This window comes from Prosopis cineraria, unplaced genomic scaffold (genome assembly GCF_029017545.1).
Source record: "Prosopis cineraria cultivar Desert tree isolate PC_DT_omini unplaced genomic scaffold, ASM2901754v1 PC767, whole genome shotgun sequence".
NCBI classification, from domain to species: Eukaryota; Viridiplantae; Streptophyta; class Magnoliopsida; order Fabales; family Fabaceae; genus Prosopis; species Prosopis cineraria.
Genome location: NW_026556092.1, coordinates 28516 through 42291, shown reverse-complemented (window position 1 = coordinate 42291; position 13776 = coordinate 28516). Strand labels below are relative to the sequence as shown.

The 13776-nt window shown below is 33.8% G+C and overlaps 2 protein-coding genes and 1 pseudogene across 2 annotated transcripts; 2 read left to right on the top strand and 1 right to left on the bottom strand.

The window, feature by feature from the left end:
- The first annotated feature begins 1180 nt into the window (after window positions 1–1180).
- Window positions 1181–2139, top strand: LOC129298302 (probable glutathione S-transferase). The gene is made up of 2 exons (XM_054936701.1): window positions 1181–1560; window positions 1643–2139. The coding sequence occupies exons 1-2, from the start codon at window positions 1240–1242 to the stop codon at window positions 1976–1978; spliced, it is 657 nt and encodes a 218-aa protein (XP_054792676.1). The 5' UTR covers window positions 1181–1239; the 3' UTR covers window positions 1979–2139.
- Window positions 2140–6772: 4633 nt separating this feature from the next.
- LOC129298303 (probable glutathione S-transferase) lies at window positions 6773–8304 on the top strand (annotated as a pseudogene).
- Window positions 8305–11371: 3067 nt separating this feature from the next.
- On the bottom strand, window positions 11372–13567 carry LOC129298300 (universal stress protein PHOS32-like). Its single transcript, XM_054936699.1, has 4 exons — window positions 13276–13567; window positions 12865–12974; window positions 12502–12620; window positions 11372–11595 (listed from the first exon to the last, which is right to left on the bottom strand). The coding sequence occupies exons 1-4, from the start codon at window positions 13448–13450 to the stop codon at window positions 11508–11510; spliced, it is 492 nt and encodes a 163-aa protein (XP_054792674.1). The 5' UTR covers window positions 13451–13567; the 3' UTR covers window positions 11372–11507.
- Window positions 13568–13776: the final 209 nt, after the last annotated feature.

The window sequence follows — 13776 nt, the reverse complement described above, 5'->3', positions numbered from 1 at the left end:
GCGTTATAACTCAATCTCTAAAGTCTTGACTCGATTCTAAATCAATCCCTAAACTTTTCCTCTTATAATTTAATTTCTGAAGTTTCAATCTCTTAAATATTGGTTCCTATATTTTAAAAAATAAAATTATAAAGATTAAAAATATTTTAATATTTTAATATTTAAAGGATTTAATAATTTAAAATATTTTTTTAATCTTATAATTTTATTTTTTAAAATATAAAGACTAATATTTAAGAAGTTGAAACTTAAGAGACTAAATTGTAAGACGTAAAATTCAGAACTGATTCATAACCAAGTCAAAACTTAAAGATTGAGTTATAATAAGTTAAAGTTAAGGGATTGAATTACACTTGAGTTAAAATTACTAGGATTAAATGATTAATTTTTTATTTAAAATATTAATAATAAATTTTAAAATATTTTTAAGTTTTATAATTTTTTTAAGAGATAGGAATTAATATTTAAGAGATTTAAACTTTAAGAACTAAATTGTAGGAGATAAAGTTCAGAAACTAATTTACAACTAAGTTAAATATTTAAAATTAAGTTATAATAAAATTAAAATTTAAAAAATTGAGTTATAACTAAATTAAAATTATAAAAATTAAATAATTAATTTTTTCCTCCTCAGCCTTTAATATACCGACCACCAAACACCTTTCCAATCATGTTCTAGAAATAAATAAAAAATGGTATTATGCAAAAGGATAAAATAAAATTTCCCCCTGTTATCCAATAATCTTTTCAATTATACATGTCTATCGCGATTAACTTTTTTTAATTTCAGATTTTTATTTGATTACAACAATATCACTAAAATATTTAGCATATAAATGGAACGGTGATCGCCGCTATAATCATCAAAGTAATCCTTTAAAATGATTTCAAGTGCTGCCTTTAAAACCAAACCAATCCAAAAAGAAAAATTCAGGGCATAAAGATCAAATCCAGACTCAAACGGCGGCTCTTGAGCTGGGCTTTTGAAAATTGGAAGAACCATTAATCCCTCACCCAATTCTTGAAAAAAAGAAAAATCAACGCTTAGGATGAAGACACTAAACGTTGAGAAAAACGAAGTCATAGTTTAAAATTACTTTAGCACGAAGATGCGAGGAAGCTAACTACCTACCCACCAACTCCAAGGATCCAATCCGCCATAGTTGACCAAATCATTTCTAAGTTAAAACACAATAACCCAAACTCCAACAACACAGCTGAATCCCATTCAGGCAGACCATGGCTGCCAGGGAAGAACAAGTGAAGGTGCTAGGGAAATGGCCCAGCCCCTTCAGCAACAGAGTGGAGCTGGCTCTCAAGTTGAAAGGAATCCAATACGATTTCTCCGAACAAGATCTCTCCAACAAGAGCCAAGAGCTTCTCACTTGCAATCCTGTTCACAAGAAGGTCCCTGTCCTCATTCACAACGCTAAACCCATCTCTGAGTCTCTCGTCATCGTTGAGTACATCGATGACACCTGGAAATCCCACCCCTTCCTCCCTCAAAACCCTTCTGATAGAGCCTCTGCTCGATTCTGGTCCAAGCTTATTGATGACAAGGTTCGTTTTTTTTTTTTATATTATTTTTCCCTCAATGGGGTGAAACAGAGCATTTCAATATTTCTTATGTGATGGGTTACAGTGCTTGCCTGCTTTATGGAAAGCGTTCTGGTGCGAGGAGAAGGAGCGCGACAAGGCTGTGGAGGAAGCCATGGAGGCTCTGAAGATGCTGGAGAATGAAATCAGCGACAAGAGATTCTTCGGAGGAGACGAAGTTGGACTGGTAGATATTGCCGCTAATTTTGTCGGTTATTGGGTGGACATATTACAGGAAATTGCAGGTTTACAGTTACTCACGTCTGAGAAATTCCCGAAGCTATACAAATGGAGTCAAGAATTTTCCACTCATCCGATCGTGAAGCAAGCTCTACCTCCCAGAGATGAACTCTTTGCATTCTTCAAATCTCGCACTGCCTAGACTCACGGTTCATGATTTGTGACGACCTGAATTTTTCCGGAAAATGATTGTCTGGTGTAATAAAGGAAAAGCTGTTCTGTTCTCCATGTTTGGCTCTGGTATTTCAATCGTTAAGCCATAAAATGTAATGGATTTTCTGATTAATCTGCTCTTTGCTTGAATTCTCGAATCAAATCATTGCAGCTGGGGATTATTTTGCTTTATTTTAAGCTCCTCGTATAGTTGAAACAAACACTGAACTTACTGATGAATGAAACACTTCAAACAACCTCGGAGCGCTAGCTAGGTGTAGTTTAGCTAGGTTGAGAGGTCTGAATATTCAAACATTTTGTGTGACTGAACAACCTTTGCACAAATATTTTAAGAAACTAATGTTTGTAAATTAAAATTTTCTTGAAAGTCACTTACTGTAACACAGTTTATGGTTAGATACAAAAGAGTTATACTGTGGTTGGCTATAAAAGAAGAAAACAATTGCCTCTCATTCTAAAGCTAGGTCTCAAACCGCTTTTGACTACAAAAACAATCTAAATTTTAAAAAAAAATTAATGAAACCAACTTTGTAAACTTCTAACTGATGTAATGCTGATTCAACGTAGCAAAAAAAAAGACACTGATCCAAACAAGCACTTATAGATTGAAAAAACTCTCCCCGGAGAATTGCTTCATTTTGGACTTGTATTTATAAAAAAAAAAACCCTAGTTTAGCCATGGAGAACCAAAAAAGTATTGTAATTTATTCAAATTTAATATTTTATAAATTATACATCAGATATTTTTAATATTTTATAATGCAGAATGCTTGGGAAGCATCTTCTTGGAATGAAAAAATTGTAAATTTCCAAAAGTCTGCTACTGATTGGAATGAGGCTCGAGTAGGAAATATTCCAGCGAAAAAGAGAAAACTGTTCCGTAGAATAGAAGGGGTTGAAAAGGCCAGATACATAAGAGATTCATAATATCTTAGACAGGTGGAAAAAGAGCTCTGGGATCAATACAATAAGACTTTGCAATAGGAAGAGCTAATATGGTTTCAAAAGTTCAGGTGCAATTGGCTCAAATAGGGAGATAGAAATAGCAAGTTCTTTCATGCAAGTACCATAATCAATAGAAAGAAAAATGCTATTCTAGCTTTGAAAGATAAGAATGAGAATTGGATTACAGATAAGGAAGCTTTGAAGAATGTTGCCTACTCTTACTATAGTGAGTTATTTAAAAACTCCTCTAGCTTTATCTTTGATACAGTTTCAAACTTTCCTCAATTGCAGACTTGGAAAGTACCAGCTATTAACAGGAAAGTGGATGATGAAGAAATTAAGAAAGCTATTTTTGAGATGGAAGGTTTTAAAGCACCTAGGCTTGATGGAATCCAAACATTCTTTTACCAACAGTATTGGTCGATTGTAGGGGAGTCTGTTTGTAAACTGGTAAAAAGAAGCTTTTCTTGAGCCAACTAGGCTGGGATAGTTAAACAAAGCTCACTTAATCCTTATTCCCAAAGTTGAAAATGTGGAAACCATTACCAACCGATTGAAGCCTATCATGAACAAAGTGGTTGGAGAACATCAATGCAACTTTATCACTAGCAAGCAAAGCAGTGACAACATAATTATGGCTCAGGAAATTATTCACTCTATGAAACTCAAGTAAGGTAAGAATGGTTATGTTGCAATGAGAGTTGATCTTGAGAAAGCCTATGACAAAATTGAGTGGCCTTTCCTTAAAAACACTCTCGAAAAGCTAGGGATTAATGACAACATGGTTGATTTGATAATGGCTTGTGTTAAAAGTGCATTGCTTCAAGTACTATGGAATGGTGAAGCTTGCAAGGAGATTTAATCATCAAGGGGGCTTAGACAAGGAGATCCAATTTCTCCTTACCTCTTTACTCTATGTATGGAGAGGCTTAGTCATATTATTGAAGATAAAGTTCAGAGAGGCTATTAGAAACCTTTCAAATTCTTCAAGAATGGCAAAGGTTTTTCTCACCTATTCTTTGCCGATGATCTTGTCCTTTTTGGGGAAGCATCTACCTCTCAAATGGAGGTTATGATTAATTATATGAACTCTTTTTGTGAGGCTTCCAGCCAAAAATGAATACAAACAAGACAAGGATGTGTGCTTCTAAGAATGTCCATTTTTCTCGAGCTCTTGATTTGAGTTCTTACTTAGGAGTGGCTTTCACTGGAGATTTAGGGAAGTACCTGGCATTCCCTTACTTTATAAATGTGTTACTGTTGGAATTTTTGATCCTATTATAAAGAAAGCTAGGACAAGATTGCAAGGATGGAAAGGAAAATTGTTGTCTATAGCAGGTAGAACTACCCTCATTAAAATAGTAATTTCTGCCTTGCCTAGCTATTATATACCAACGATGCTTCTTCCAAAGAAAATCCTAGATGAAGTGGAAAAGTATAGTTAAGAGCTTCCTTTGGGAGACACAGATGAGGTGAAAAAGTTGCATCTGCTGTCTTGGCAAAAGATAATTACTGAAAAGGAATTTGGAAGATTGGGTGTAAAAGACCTTAGGATACAAAATCAGGCCTACATCATGAAATTATGTTGGCAACTTATTTACGCAAGACCAAAAACTGTGGGTACAAGTAATTAAAGAAAAATACAAATGTGGAGATGGGCTGTTACCTAATATAGTGAAGAAAAGAAATGCCTCTCTAACTTGGAGGTGCATATGCTCAATTTGAAAAATTTTCAAGGAAGGCCTGGGCACCAAAAGGAGCTTGACTTGAAATACTAACTTCTGGATAGATGTTTAGTCTAATCTTAATTCCAGCATTCTTGAGGTTTTTCCTAATTTATTAGGGCTGATTGATCTTAATGAGAAAGTGACTGAGTATATCCTTTCGTCGGGTGATTGGAATAAGCACAAGCTAAATAGTATCCTTCCTATTCATGTGGTTAATATTCTGACTCACACTAGACCTAGGTTTAGCTTGAGTGAGAGAGAATTTTTTAGTTGGAAACACTCGAGAGATTGGAGATTTACAATTAGATCTGCTTATGATTTTTTACATGCAGGCAACCAAGATGCTTAACTTTTAACTGGAAACCCATATGGCAGCTACAAGTACCAGAAAAGATGAAAGTCCTTTTATGGATGATGGCACATAATGCTATTCGCACTGCTAGCCTACATCACAGAAGAGGTCTACTACCAATAAACACATGCCCACAAGGTTGTGATAATGAAGAGGATGAGATTCACCTGTTCAAAGACTGCAAAGAAGCAAATATTAGATGGAGTCAACTTGTTACACTTAATCACTAGATGAAATTCACATGTGGGAACATACATCAATGGCTGAAACTAAACCTCAATGGTAATCTGGGTAATCAAATGACAAAACAAATCTCTTGGAAAATCCTCTTTGCTTACACATGCTGGGAAATTTGGACATCCCGATGTAATGCCATTTTTAATGCTAATGATAGACATACCCAACAATTTAATGCAGAAACAATGATTTTTAGAATTCTTCAAGATAGAAAACTTATATATGCAACTAACTCTTTAAGAGGCAGTGCTGGTGTGATTCCAATTCAACCGTATCCTAATCATAACTTGATTAAAACAAGTAGAGCTACAAGGAAGACATATGTGTGCAGCAGTGATAGGAAGCAAGATCAATCTCCTGAATTTGGCTGCAGCATAAAGATGGATTCTGCTCTAGGGGACTCTGTTATATGAACTATTCTTATGGGCCTAGGAAAATGCTGGAATGATGGTGTCAAAACAATAGAGATTGATTGCCACTGTGATAATACTTTTAATTGCTTAGGCAGGGGTATAACTTATGAAAGCCCTTGGCATGATCTCCTTCTCCAAGTGCAAAGTTTTGCTCTTCGAAATTGGACTATCTCTTTTAATTTCCTTTGTAATGATTATAGTACATTTTTTAAAGACATGATTATTATAGGTCAGCTTAGGATCAATTCTTTTGTTTCCCTTCATCATCAACCTTCCCAATATTATGGGAGGGTGGATTGTGAAAGGAGTTAACCCCTTGGGGGTTTTGCTCGTTGCACAAATTTTCTAATATTATAGTACTTATTTTCAGTCAAAAAAAATAAAGAAACCATTTTCTGAGTAATGTATACGAAGTTTGAACATCATATTCTTCTTAAATGTTGAGGTTACCTTATCGCCAATAGCGACTATCACTTGTGCAAGTTCTCTACCAAAATTGACGTTTAACCAACATGTGGAAAAGTAATTGATGCCCACGCAATTTTTCATTTTTAAGAATGAAGATAAAGAAGAATGGCATCCAAAAATACAATCGAAAATTGTCTCTTGTTTGAATAGTTCGCCATGAAATTTTGTCCTACCCTTAGAAAAGAAAAATAAAATTAATTTATTACATTTAAAATATTTCTGAAGTATGAAGAGTAGTAAGCCGTTGAAAAATAAAATATCAATTATTCAATAGGATTGAATTTAATGTGATATTTCAAGTCAAAAGTTGCCAGCATTTCTTGAAAATAAATGTTTTAAATTAATTTCATGGTTTGATTCAATGGCACTGGATTCCAATGAGTGAGGTAACAAAGCTAACAATGGACTGGACCAGTACTTATTTTAAACACCAAATAGGCAAAAGTATGATCTCTTACATCACTCCCCTACACTACGCAAAGTTAATACGTATCACTTAATTCTTCTATTTTGTTTAATTTTTTCATGCCATTCTTCATTGACCTCTCCATAATATAATTTAATAAGAAATTGATATGAGATAGGATTGGGTCTATAAAAGGACATTTTATGAGCCGAGAAGACAACATATGTATCAGTGAGAAGTGAGATGGCAGAAGAATGTGGAGAAGTGAAGTTTTTTGGGTCAGGAGGAAGCCCATATGCTCGAAGGGTTCAGATAGCTTTGAAGCTGAAAGGAGTTGAGTACAAACACTTCGAAGAAGACATCAGGAACAAAAGCGAACTGCTTCTCAAATACAATCCTGTCCACAAGAAGGTGCCAGTTCTGGTTCACAATGACAACCCCATAGCCGAGTCCCTCATCATCCTTGAGTACATCGATGAGACTTGGAAAACTCACCCCATCCTCCCTCTCCACCCTTATCACAGAGCCCTCGCTCGCTTCTGGTCAAGGTTCATCGATGATAAGGTCTCTTCTCTTCCTTCTCTTTTGTTTATTTTGCATCAAGTCAATTATTTTTTGTGTCGGGATGTGTCGGATGTAAGTGGACCTGACTTGTTGTAGAGAGAAATCCCATGTCTGATCTAGATCCTTTCATATGATGATGTAAGATCTAGTTAACGTCAACGTATTAGTTACGAATCTTTGATAAGAAACTGAACAAGATATAAGATAAAATTGCACCTAATACCAAGTCATGCTTCAACCTATATAAATTTTCCTCTCAATATCCTTTGAGAGTTATGAGGCTTTTGGGTGGGGAAGTATAGATTAAGTTAGGATTTGAGAGAGAGCCTAGTCTATGTAATAATCCTTGACCCACCCATTATAAGTTTTAGTGAGGTTAATAGTCCACACTTTAATTGCTAGCCAGGCTCAATAGATTGCGTGTCTAACCCATCAAAAATATATGGAAAAAAAAAAACATCTTTAAAAAACCTACATTTAATCAGACACGACAATGCTCAAATATTAAGTCAATAGTCAAATTAAAAAAAAAATTGACCATATAACCTAATAGGACTTTAATATCTCAGGGCCGCTAGTTAACCCATTTTAAACAAATCATAAATAATTATTGTAAGATTCACTCATAAAACTCGTAAATAAATTTTGGAATGTGATAAGATGGTCTTAATTCGGGAGGGCAGGTGCTGCCAGCGATACAGGAAGCAGCATGGACAGTGAAGGAAAAGGAAAGGGAAAAGGCCATTGAAAGGCAAGAGAAGGTCTGGGATATCTGGAGAAGGAGCTGAAAGGCAAGTTCTTTGGTGGCGACGCAATAGGAATAGTGGACATAGCAGCATCCTACATAGCATTCTGGCTGCCATTAGTGGAAGAAGCAACTGCTCTGAAACTGCTGAGCCATGACAAGTTTCCAAAGCTGCATCGATGGAGTCAGGAGTTTTGCAGCCACCCTGTGGTAAGGGACAACCTTCCTCCTCCTGCAAGACTCCTGGCTTTCTTCAAGGCTCGCTATGCTGCCATTGCTGCTTCTAAATAAGATGCAACGTTGGAACTGATGATGCTGTTCTCTGCCTCTTGGAGTTTTATGTCCTTAATATAATAAAGCTGTATTATGTACCCTTTCCATGTATTAGCCTCTTAGAGAGTTTCATTCAATAATAAAAATTTCATCCATTTCACTAATACTATTTTGATGCCCCTCAATCGGTGTTTCAAAATCTATTCTGTCTTCGGTCTTGGCTATATATAAGCATTTCAGCCTGTCGACAATAAATATATACATTGACTGTGGTTCTTGACAAAATAATAAAAAGCTCTCTTTTCCAATTTCATGATAAAAGAAAAGAAGGATTTGGTGAAAGAACGGATAAAAATCCAGTGTTTGTCGACATGGGAAAAAGGGATGTTCAATAGCATTTCTTAATGACCATTTTTAAATTTGAAAAAAGAAAAAAGAAATAACCATGTTCAAATACTTGTGAGGTCTTCGAAAAATGAATAATTAATAATAATGGACAGCCTTCTAGTTTATAAAGGACGTGTGATTAACTTCTTATGTTTCTCGTTGACGTGAAACATCGGGCAAATAACAAAAGAAATAAAAATTGAATATAAAATTTATTTTATTTTTATCTTTTCTTTATTTCTTTTCTTCTGTTTTCTAAATGTTACAGTATAAAATTTCGAATGTCATGACATCTTATATACTTTTATCTTTTATCACACAATACATGAATATAATAAATACAGAACACATGAAAGATTTTTTCCCCCCCCGTTTTCTATCTCTAAAATTTCATCAAACCGAGTGCAACACATAGTCTTCTTTTTCTACAAATAATTCTTCTGATGAGAGTTGTGGGTGAAACCTCAGAATAATTTATTCCTCTAGCACACAATTACTTGTCCAACGACATGGGCTAAATTATAGTTTTTTTTTTGTTAAATTCTTGAACAAAACAAGCTTTGACTTCTGAAAAAGTTATTTTTTTAAAAAATTTTTAACCAATGACAGAGAGTTGAACTCCGTCTTTAAGCCCTACAACAACGTGGGTTGGTCTCATAACCTAATGACATACAAGTTTCTCTATAAGTAGGAAGTTGAGGGGTTTTATCCTGTCTGTGACTTTAGGTCATTAGTGCCTACTCTTTTAATTAAAAAAAAAAAACAGTTGGCTCTCAAGGGTAAAAAAAATCTAAGCTGACTTACATACCCAAAAAAAAAAAAAAAATCTATGCCGAATTTAATCAGAACTTGAAGCAAATGAAATGTTGAGGAGAATCAATTTTTTTTTTCCCCTCGGTATTGGAAAAATAGATTTAAATACTGGGAAAAACATTTACATTAGCCGTAAATTTTTAAATTTTAATATTAAATAGATAAAGTATAATAAATATTACAATATATTATAGACATCAAAATGATATTCATCAGCATCAGCTGCAGCAGAAGATTTTATAAAACTCATATTGCTAAGTTATTGAAGTTTTATTAACTTTGTTTTGTTTAGTTAAATATTTCTTGGCCTACCATTAAATTATTGGATTCCTTTGATATAATTTTGGACGGCACCTATTAAAAGTAACACCTGCTGGGTTCATGAATTGTGATTGCTCATGCTCATTGCTCAACATGGATGGGAATAGGATCCTTAAGGTGGTGTATTTGGTGGGATGGCATCAGAAATTATTCCATTCCAACAGTGATTCTTGCTAATAAATAATGCATTTTGTATTCCTTCCATCAAGTTGCATTTGTCCTCATCATGTGCCATTCATTTCAAATTAATTTTTAATGTTATATTATTAAAATAAAAAAATTAATATTAAATCTATACTGTTCAAAATACATTTACACAATTAATTTATAAAAATTGTAATATTTTTAAGTATTAAATTACATCACTTAAATTTTATTTGCACTGTTCAAAGTATATATAGATAGTCAATTTATAAAATTATAAAAATTAATATTAAATTAGAGAGTCCAAATTAAATATATACTAACCAAGTTGATGGTGAATAGATTTATTAAAAAAATTATTTTAATAAATATAAAATAAAGTGAAAATAAAAGTGAAAAGATTTAAGTCTGAACAATTCAGATTTCATCAAGGGTAATAAAGGTCATGGTGCTTATCCTATGTTGAGCACCAAAGACAGTTCAAATTTAATATTAAAATTTTTATAATTTTTATAAATTAACTATCTATATATACTATGAAAGTATATATTTAATATTAAATTTTTTATGATTTCTAAAAAAATTTATTTTAATAATATAATATTAAAGATATTTAAAAATTAACTTAAAATAAATAGCATAGAACATTCTAAAATTGAATGAATGGTATAGATCACCCAAAATGGTGATGACCACTCCTTGCTTATCATGCTAATGAATACAAAATACAAACGCCATCAAATCATGAAATATCACTGTTCTTGTCAGAAACATTTATGAATTTACCTTCTTCCTTTTTACTTTTCATAAACTGTAGTGAGCAAATTTTTTTTATAACAATAAAATCGAGGGAATTAATTATTTTTACAAAAAAAAAATTCCTTGGTCATTCAAAAAAAAATAAAATCTCTTGACTTTTCAAATCTCCACTATGTAATAAAATATACTTACAAATCAATGAAATTAGGAAAATTAAATATGTTTGCAAATTAAAAAAACCAGTGTAATTTTTGCAAGATGCGTAAATATTAAGAAATATGGCATCCCATCCATAGATTTTATATAACATGACTTGCTAAAATTTATATATTATATATAAATTAAAATTTTCATATCTTCACTTTTTTTTAGTAACGAGATGTAGATTGTAATTTTTAGAAAAATAAGAGAAGGTGTAGGTCAGTCACTCGGATTCTTTTTTATTTTCCTTTCTTATCATTATTTTTGCTATTATAATTTTTCTTTTTTGCTATAACTTTTTTCTCATACAGAAATAGTATTAAGGAGAACTCGAATTCAGCTGAGCAAGGTTTTGTTGGGCAGAATCATTCGTAAAAAGACAAGGAAAAAGCAAAAGGCATCAATTTGTGCTTCTATCCCTCTTCTCTTTGATTATAGCCACGGCAACCCCTTCCCAAAGTCTGAAACTTCCCTCTTTTGAAAGGCAAAATAGGGCCACACCAGACATCATATTCACTTGTTACTTTACGCCTCTTTCTAGGATTTCTGCCAAGACACCGACTAAACATAAAACACTTCAAACATTACATGGACAGATTTTTATCCTTGAAGAAAGAAGCACTCGAATTACATTATTCTTTAAAAAAAGAGTCTAGGGTAGACAGATAATCTCAACATAACCAACATGATAGAATATGATTTAATAGGTTTCAAACTGTTCCAGATAATCTCATCATCAGGACTAGTTGCTACTGCTTGAATCCTTCACGATGGTCACCGGGCAAGGAGCATGAGTCATCACAAAGTTGCTGACACTTCCCAATATAATCCTGTTTTAATAACGAATCAACCAACCCAAAAACTCTATCATTAGACCCACATCACAATACATTAACACGGAAGGCCCTCTTAATTCCCACAGAATAGTTGAGAGGTTTGTCTGGTTGGTTGATATTTTCATCGATAAAGTAGGCAAAAAATCATTATCATCAAATCAACCCAGCCCGATAGGAACCAAGAACACATTCACATCTTTAGCTATGTGAAATGCTGAATTACCCATATGGCGTGATCCACTATTTCCCAAATATTTTTTGATAAATGAGACGCTAACTAATCTTTCAAATAATAACTTCATTCTAACCATTTTATCTTCACTACGACAACTTTTTTCTAATAACTATAATAAGATGTTGGTAAAATTCTGAAAGCTCTCAAATATACTCGGACAGTTATTTCTTCAAATGGTTACTATTTATTCTTATAGATTGAGAAAGTTATCTATAATTTTTTATATACTAATATCTCATTGTTAATATTAAAGAAATAATCTTAGTTGTTGCAATAATGTTAAAACCATTGAAAATAAGCAGTGCACTAAAGTCAGCAATACCAGAGGGATTGTTAGTGAGTTGTAAAGGGTATTCTGGTGAAAGCAAACTATATTTTTGGTCTTCTCTAGTCCTTTGCATCAGCTTACAAATATTTTGACTATTCTACAATAATTTTCTAAAAATAATTAATGTTGGCCCAATCAATAAATTTTCAAAATCAAATTGATGATTCTGACTGTTCTACAATGACACGGATGAACAGCTAGGATATATCCAGAGGAAAAAATCAATGTCCCCCATACGTAAGTGGATTTTCCTCACACACATCACGACGTGAAAGACTGAAATAATATCGCTAACTTGTTTGAGACACAACTATCAAAGAATTGGAAAAGCACGAACCTTCTGAGAGTGCTAAGGCCCCTGCTTCCCATGACCAGCGAATCCAACTTCAGATCTTCAATGGCATCCAGAAGTTTCTCCCTCGCATCACCCCAGTATATTTTTGTCACAATGTTCACCTATAACTCAACTTTACTAATTAGTAATAAGCACCACAATTTAATCTGCAGGATCTTAAACCCTGAAGTTTTAATTTAAGCAAGAAGCTGTAAAGCATATTTCAATTTTACTCCTGAAAAACTAAAGAATGCTCCGTGATTACATTCACTAGTACCGAAAATTAGATAAGCCAGAGAATTCCAGGGTCAAATATTTAACACCATCAACTTTAAAAGAGAAAGAAAACACGGGAGGAAAATATACCTCTTTCTGTCTAGCACCAGTGTCAAGCAAATCAAGAACCTCAATATCAGTCTGAACACCATACTTCTTCATAATCTCTGGCTCTCTGAACTCAGTCAAAGGAATAAGAGCTGGAAGAAAAGAAAAGGTTAAATTAAATCAGATCCAATTCAAGACGATGAGCACAAGGTGAAATGTCCAAATATCTTACGTCAGTGCACAGTTCAACGCCAAACACTTGTCAGACAAAACACTAGTCTATTCATAGATTAGATCTGAGAAGCACAACTACGGAAAATGTATACATAAAAAATACAGGTATGAGATACGTATGGAACGCGAGTTGGCTCCGATAATTGAACTATCGAAGTATCGGTGGGATGAAAAGAAAGTAAAAGGAAATCTAAGAAAAAGCGTAAGAAAATGACTCACGAGAACCGGATTGAGCCCAAAGCTGGTTACGGGACTCATCGAGGGAATTGGGATTGATGTGGATGATGTAAAAGGTGTCGCCCTTATCGGCCAAATTGTCCAGAGCCCATTTAAGAGCGTTCTTGCTGCTTCTGGAGAAGTCGAGGGCGACACCGATTTTCCGATCCTTTACCATGGTCTTCTTCTCTTTGTTTCTCTGCGCCTGTGAGTGCCAGAGCTTGTGTATCGTCACAAGCAATGAAGAGAATCCAGCAAATGCTTTTGGCGTGAGGATGCGAGTGTGGACACTGGTGAAAAGGCAAGCGGCCGAGGATTATAGGGGAAAGGACGTTCATGGGCCCTGTAAAGTAAGTTAATGTTGATAAAGGCCCTTCATTTTCGAAAATCTTAGTAAGGATCCAATGATAAGAAAGTCAATTTGAAAGGACAAAAGCGTCATTAAAACTTGAATATAAAATTACTTTAAAAGATATTTAAATCTTACGGGGCTTTGTTCTTATC

Excerpts from the sequence above, each read along its gene's own strand:
- LOC129298302 (XM_054936701.1), top strand. The coding sequence starts at position 1,240 with ATGGCTGCCAGGGAAGAACAAGTGAAGGTGCTAGGGAAATGGCCCAGC. Across the intron at positions 1,561-1,642 it reads CCAAGCTTATTGATGACAAG|TGCTTGCCTGCTTTATGGAA; the intron begins GTTCGTTTTTTT and ends GATGGGTTACAG.
- LOC129298300 (XM_054936699.1), bottom strand. The coding sequence starts at position 13,450 with ATGGTAAAGGATCGGAAAATCGGTGTCGCCCTCGACTTCTCCAGAAGC. Across the intron at positions 12,975-13,275 it reads TTGGGCTCAATCCGGTTCTC|CTCTTATTCCTTTGACTGAG; the intron begins GTGAGTCATTTT and ends CTTTTCTTCCAG. Across the intron at positions 12,621-12,864 it reads CTGGTGCTAGACAGAAAGAG|GTGAACATTGTGACAAAAAT; the intron begins GTATATTTTCCT and ends GTTGAGTTATAG.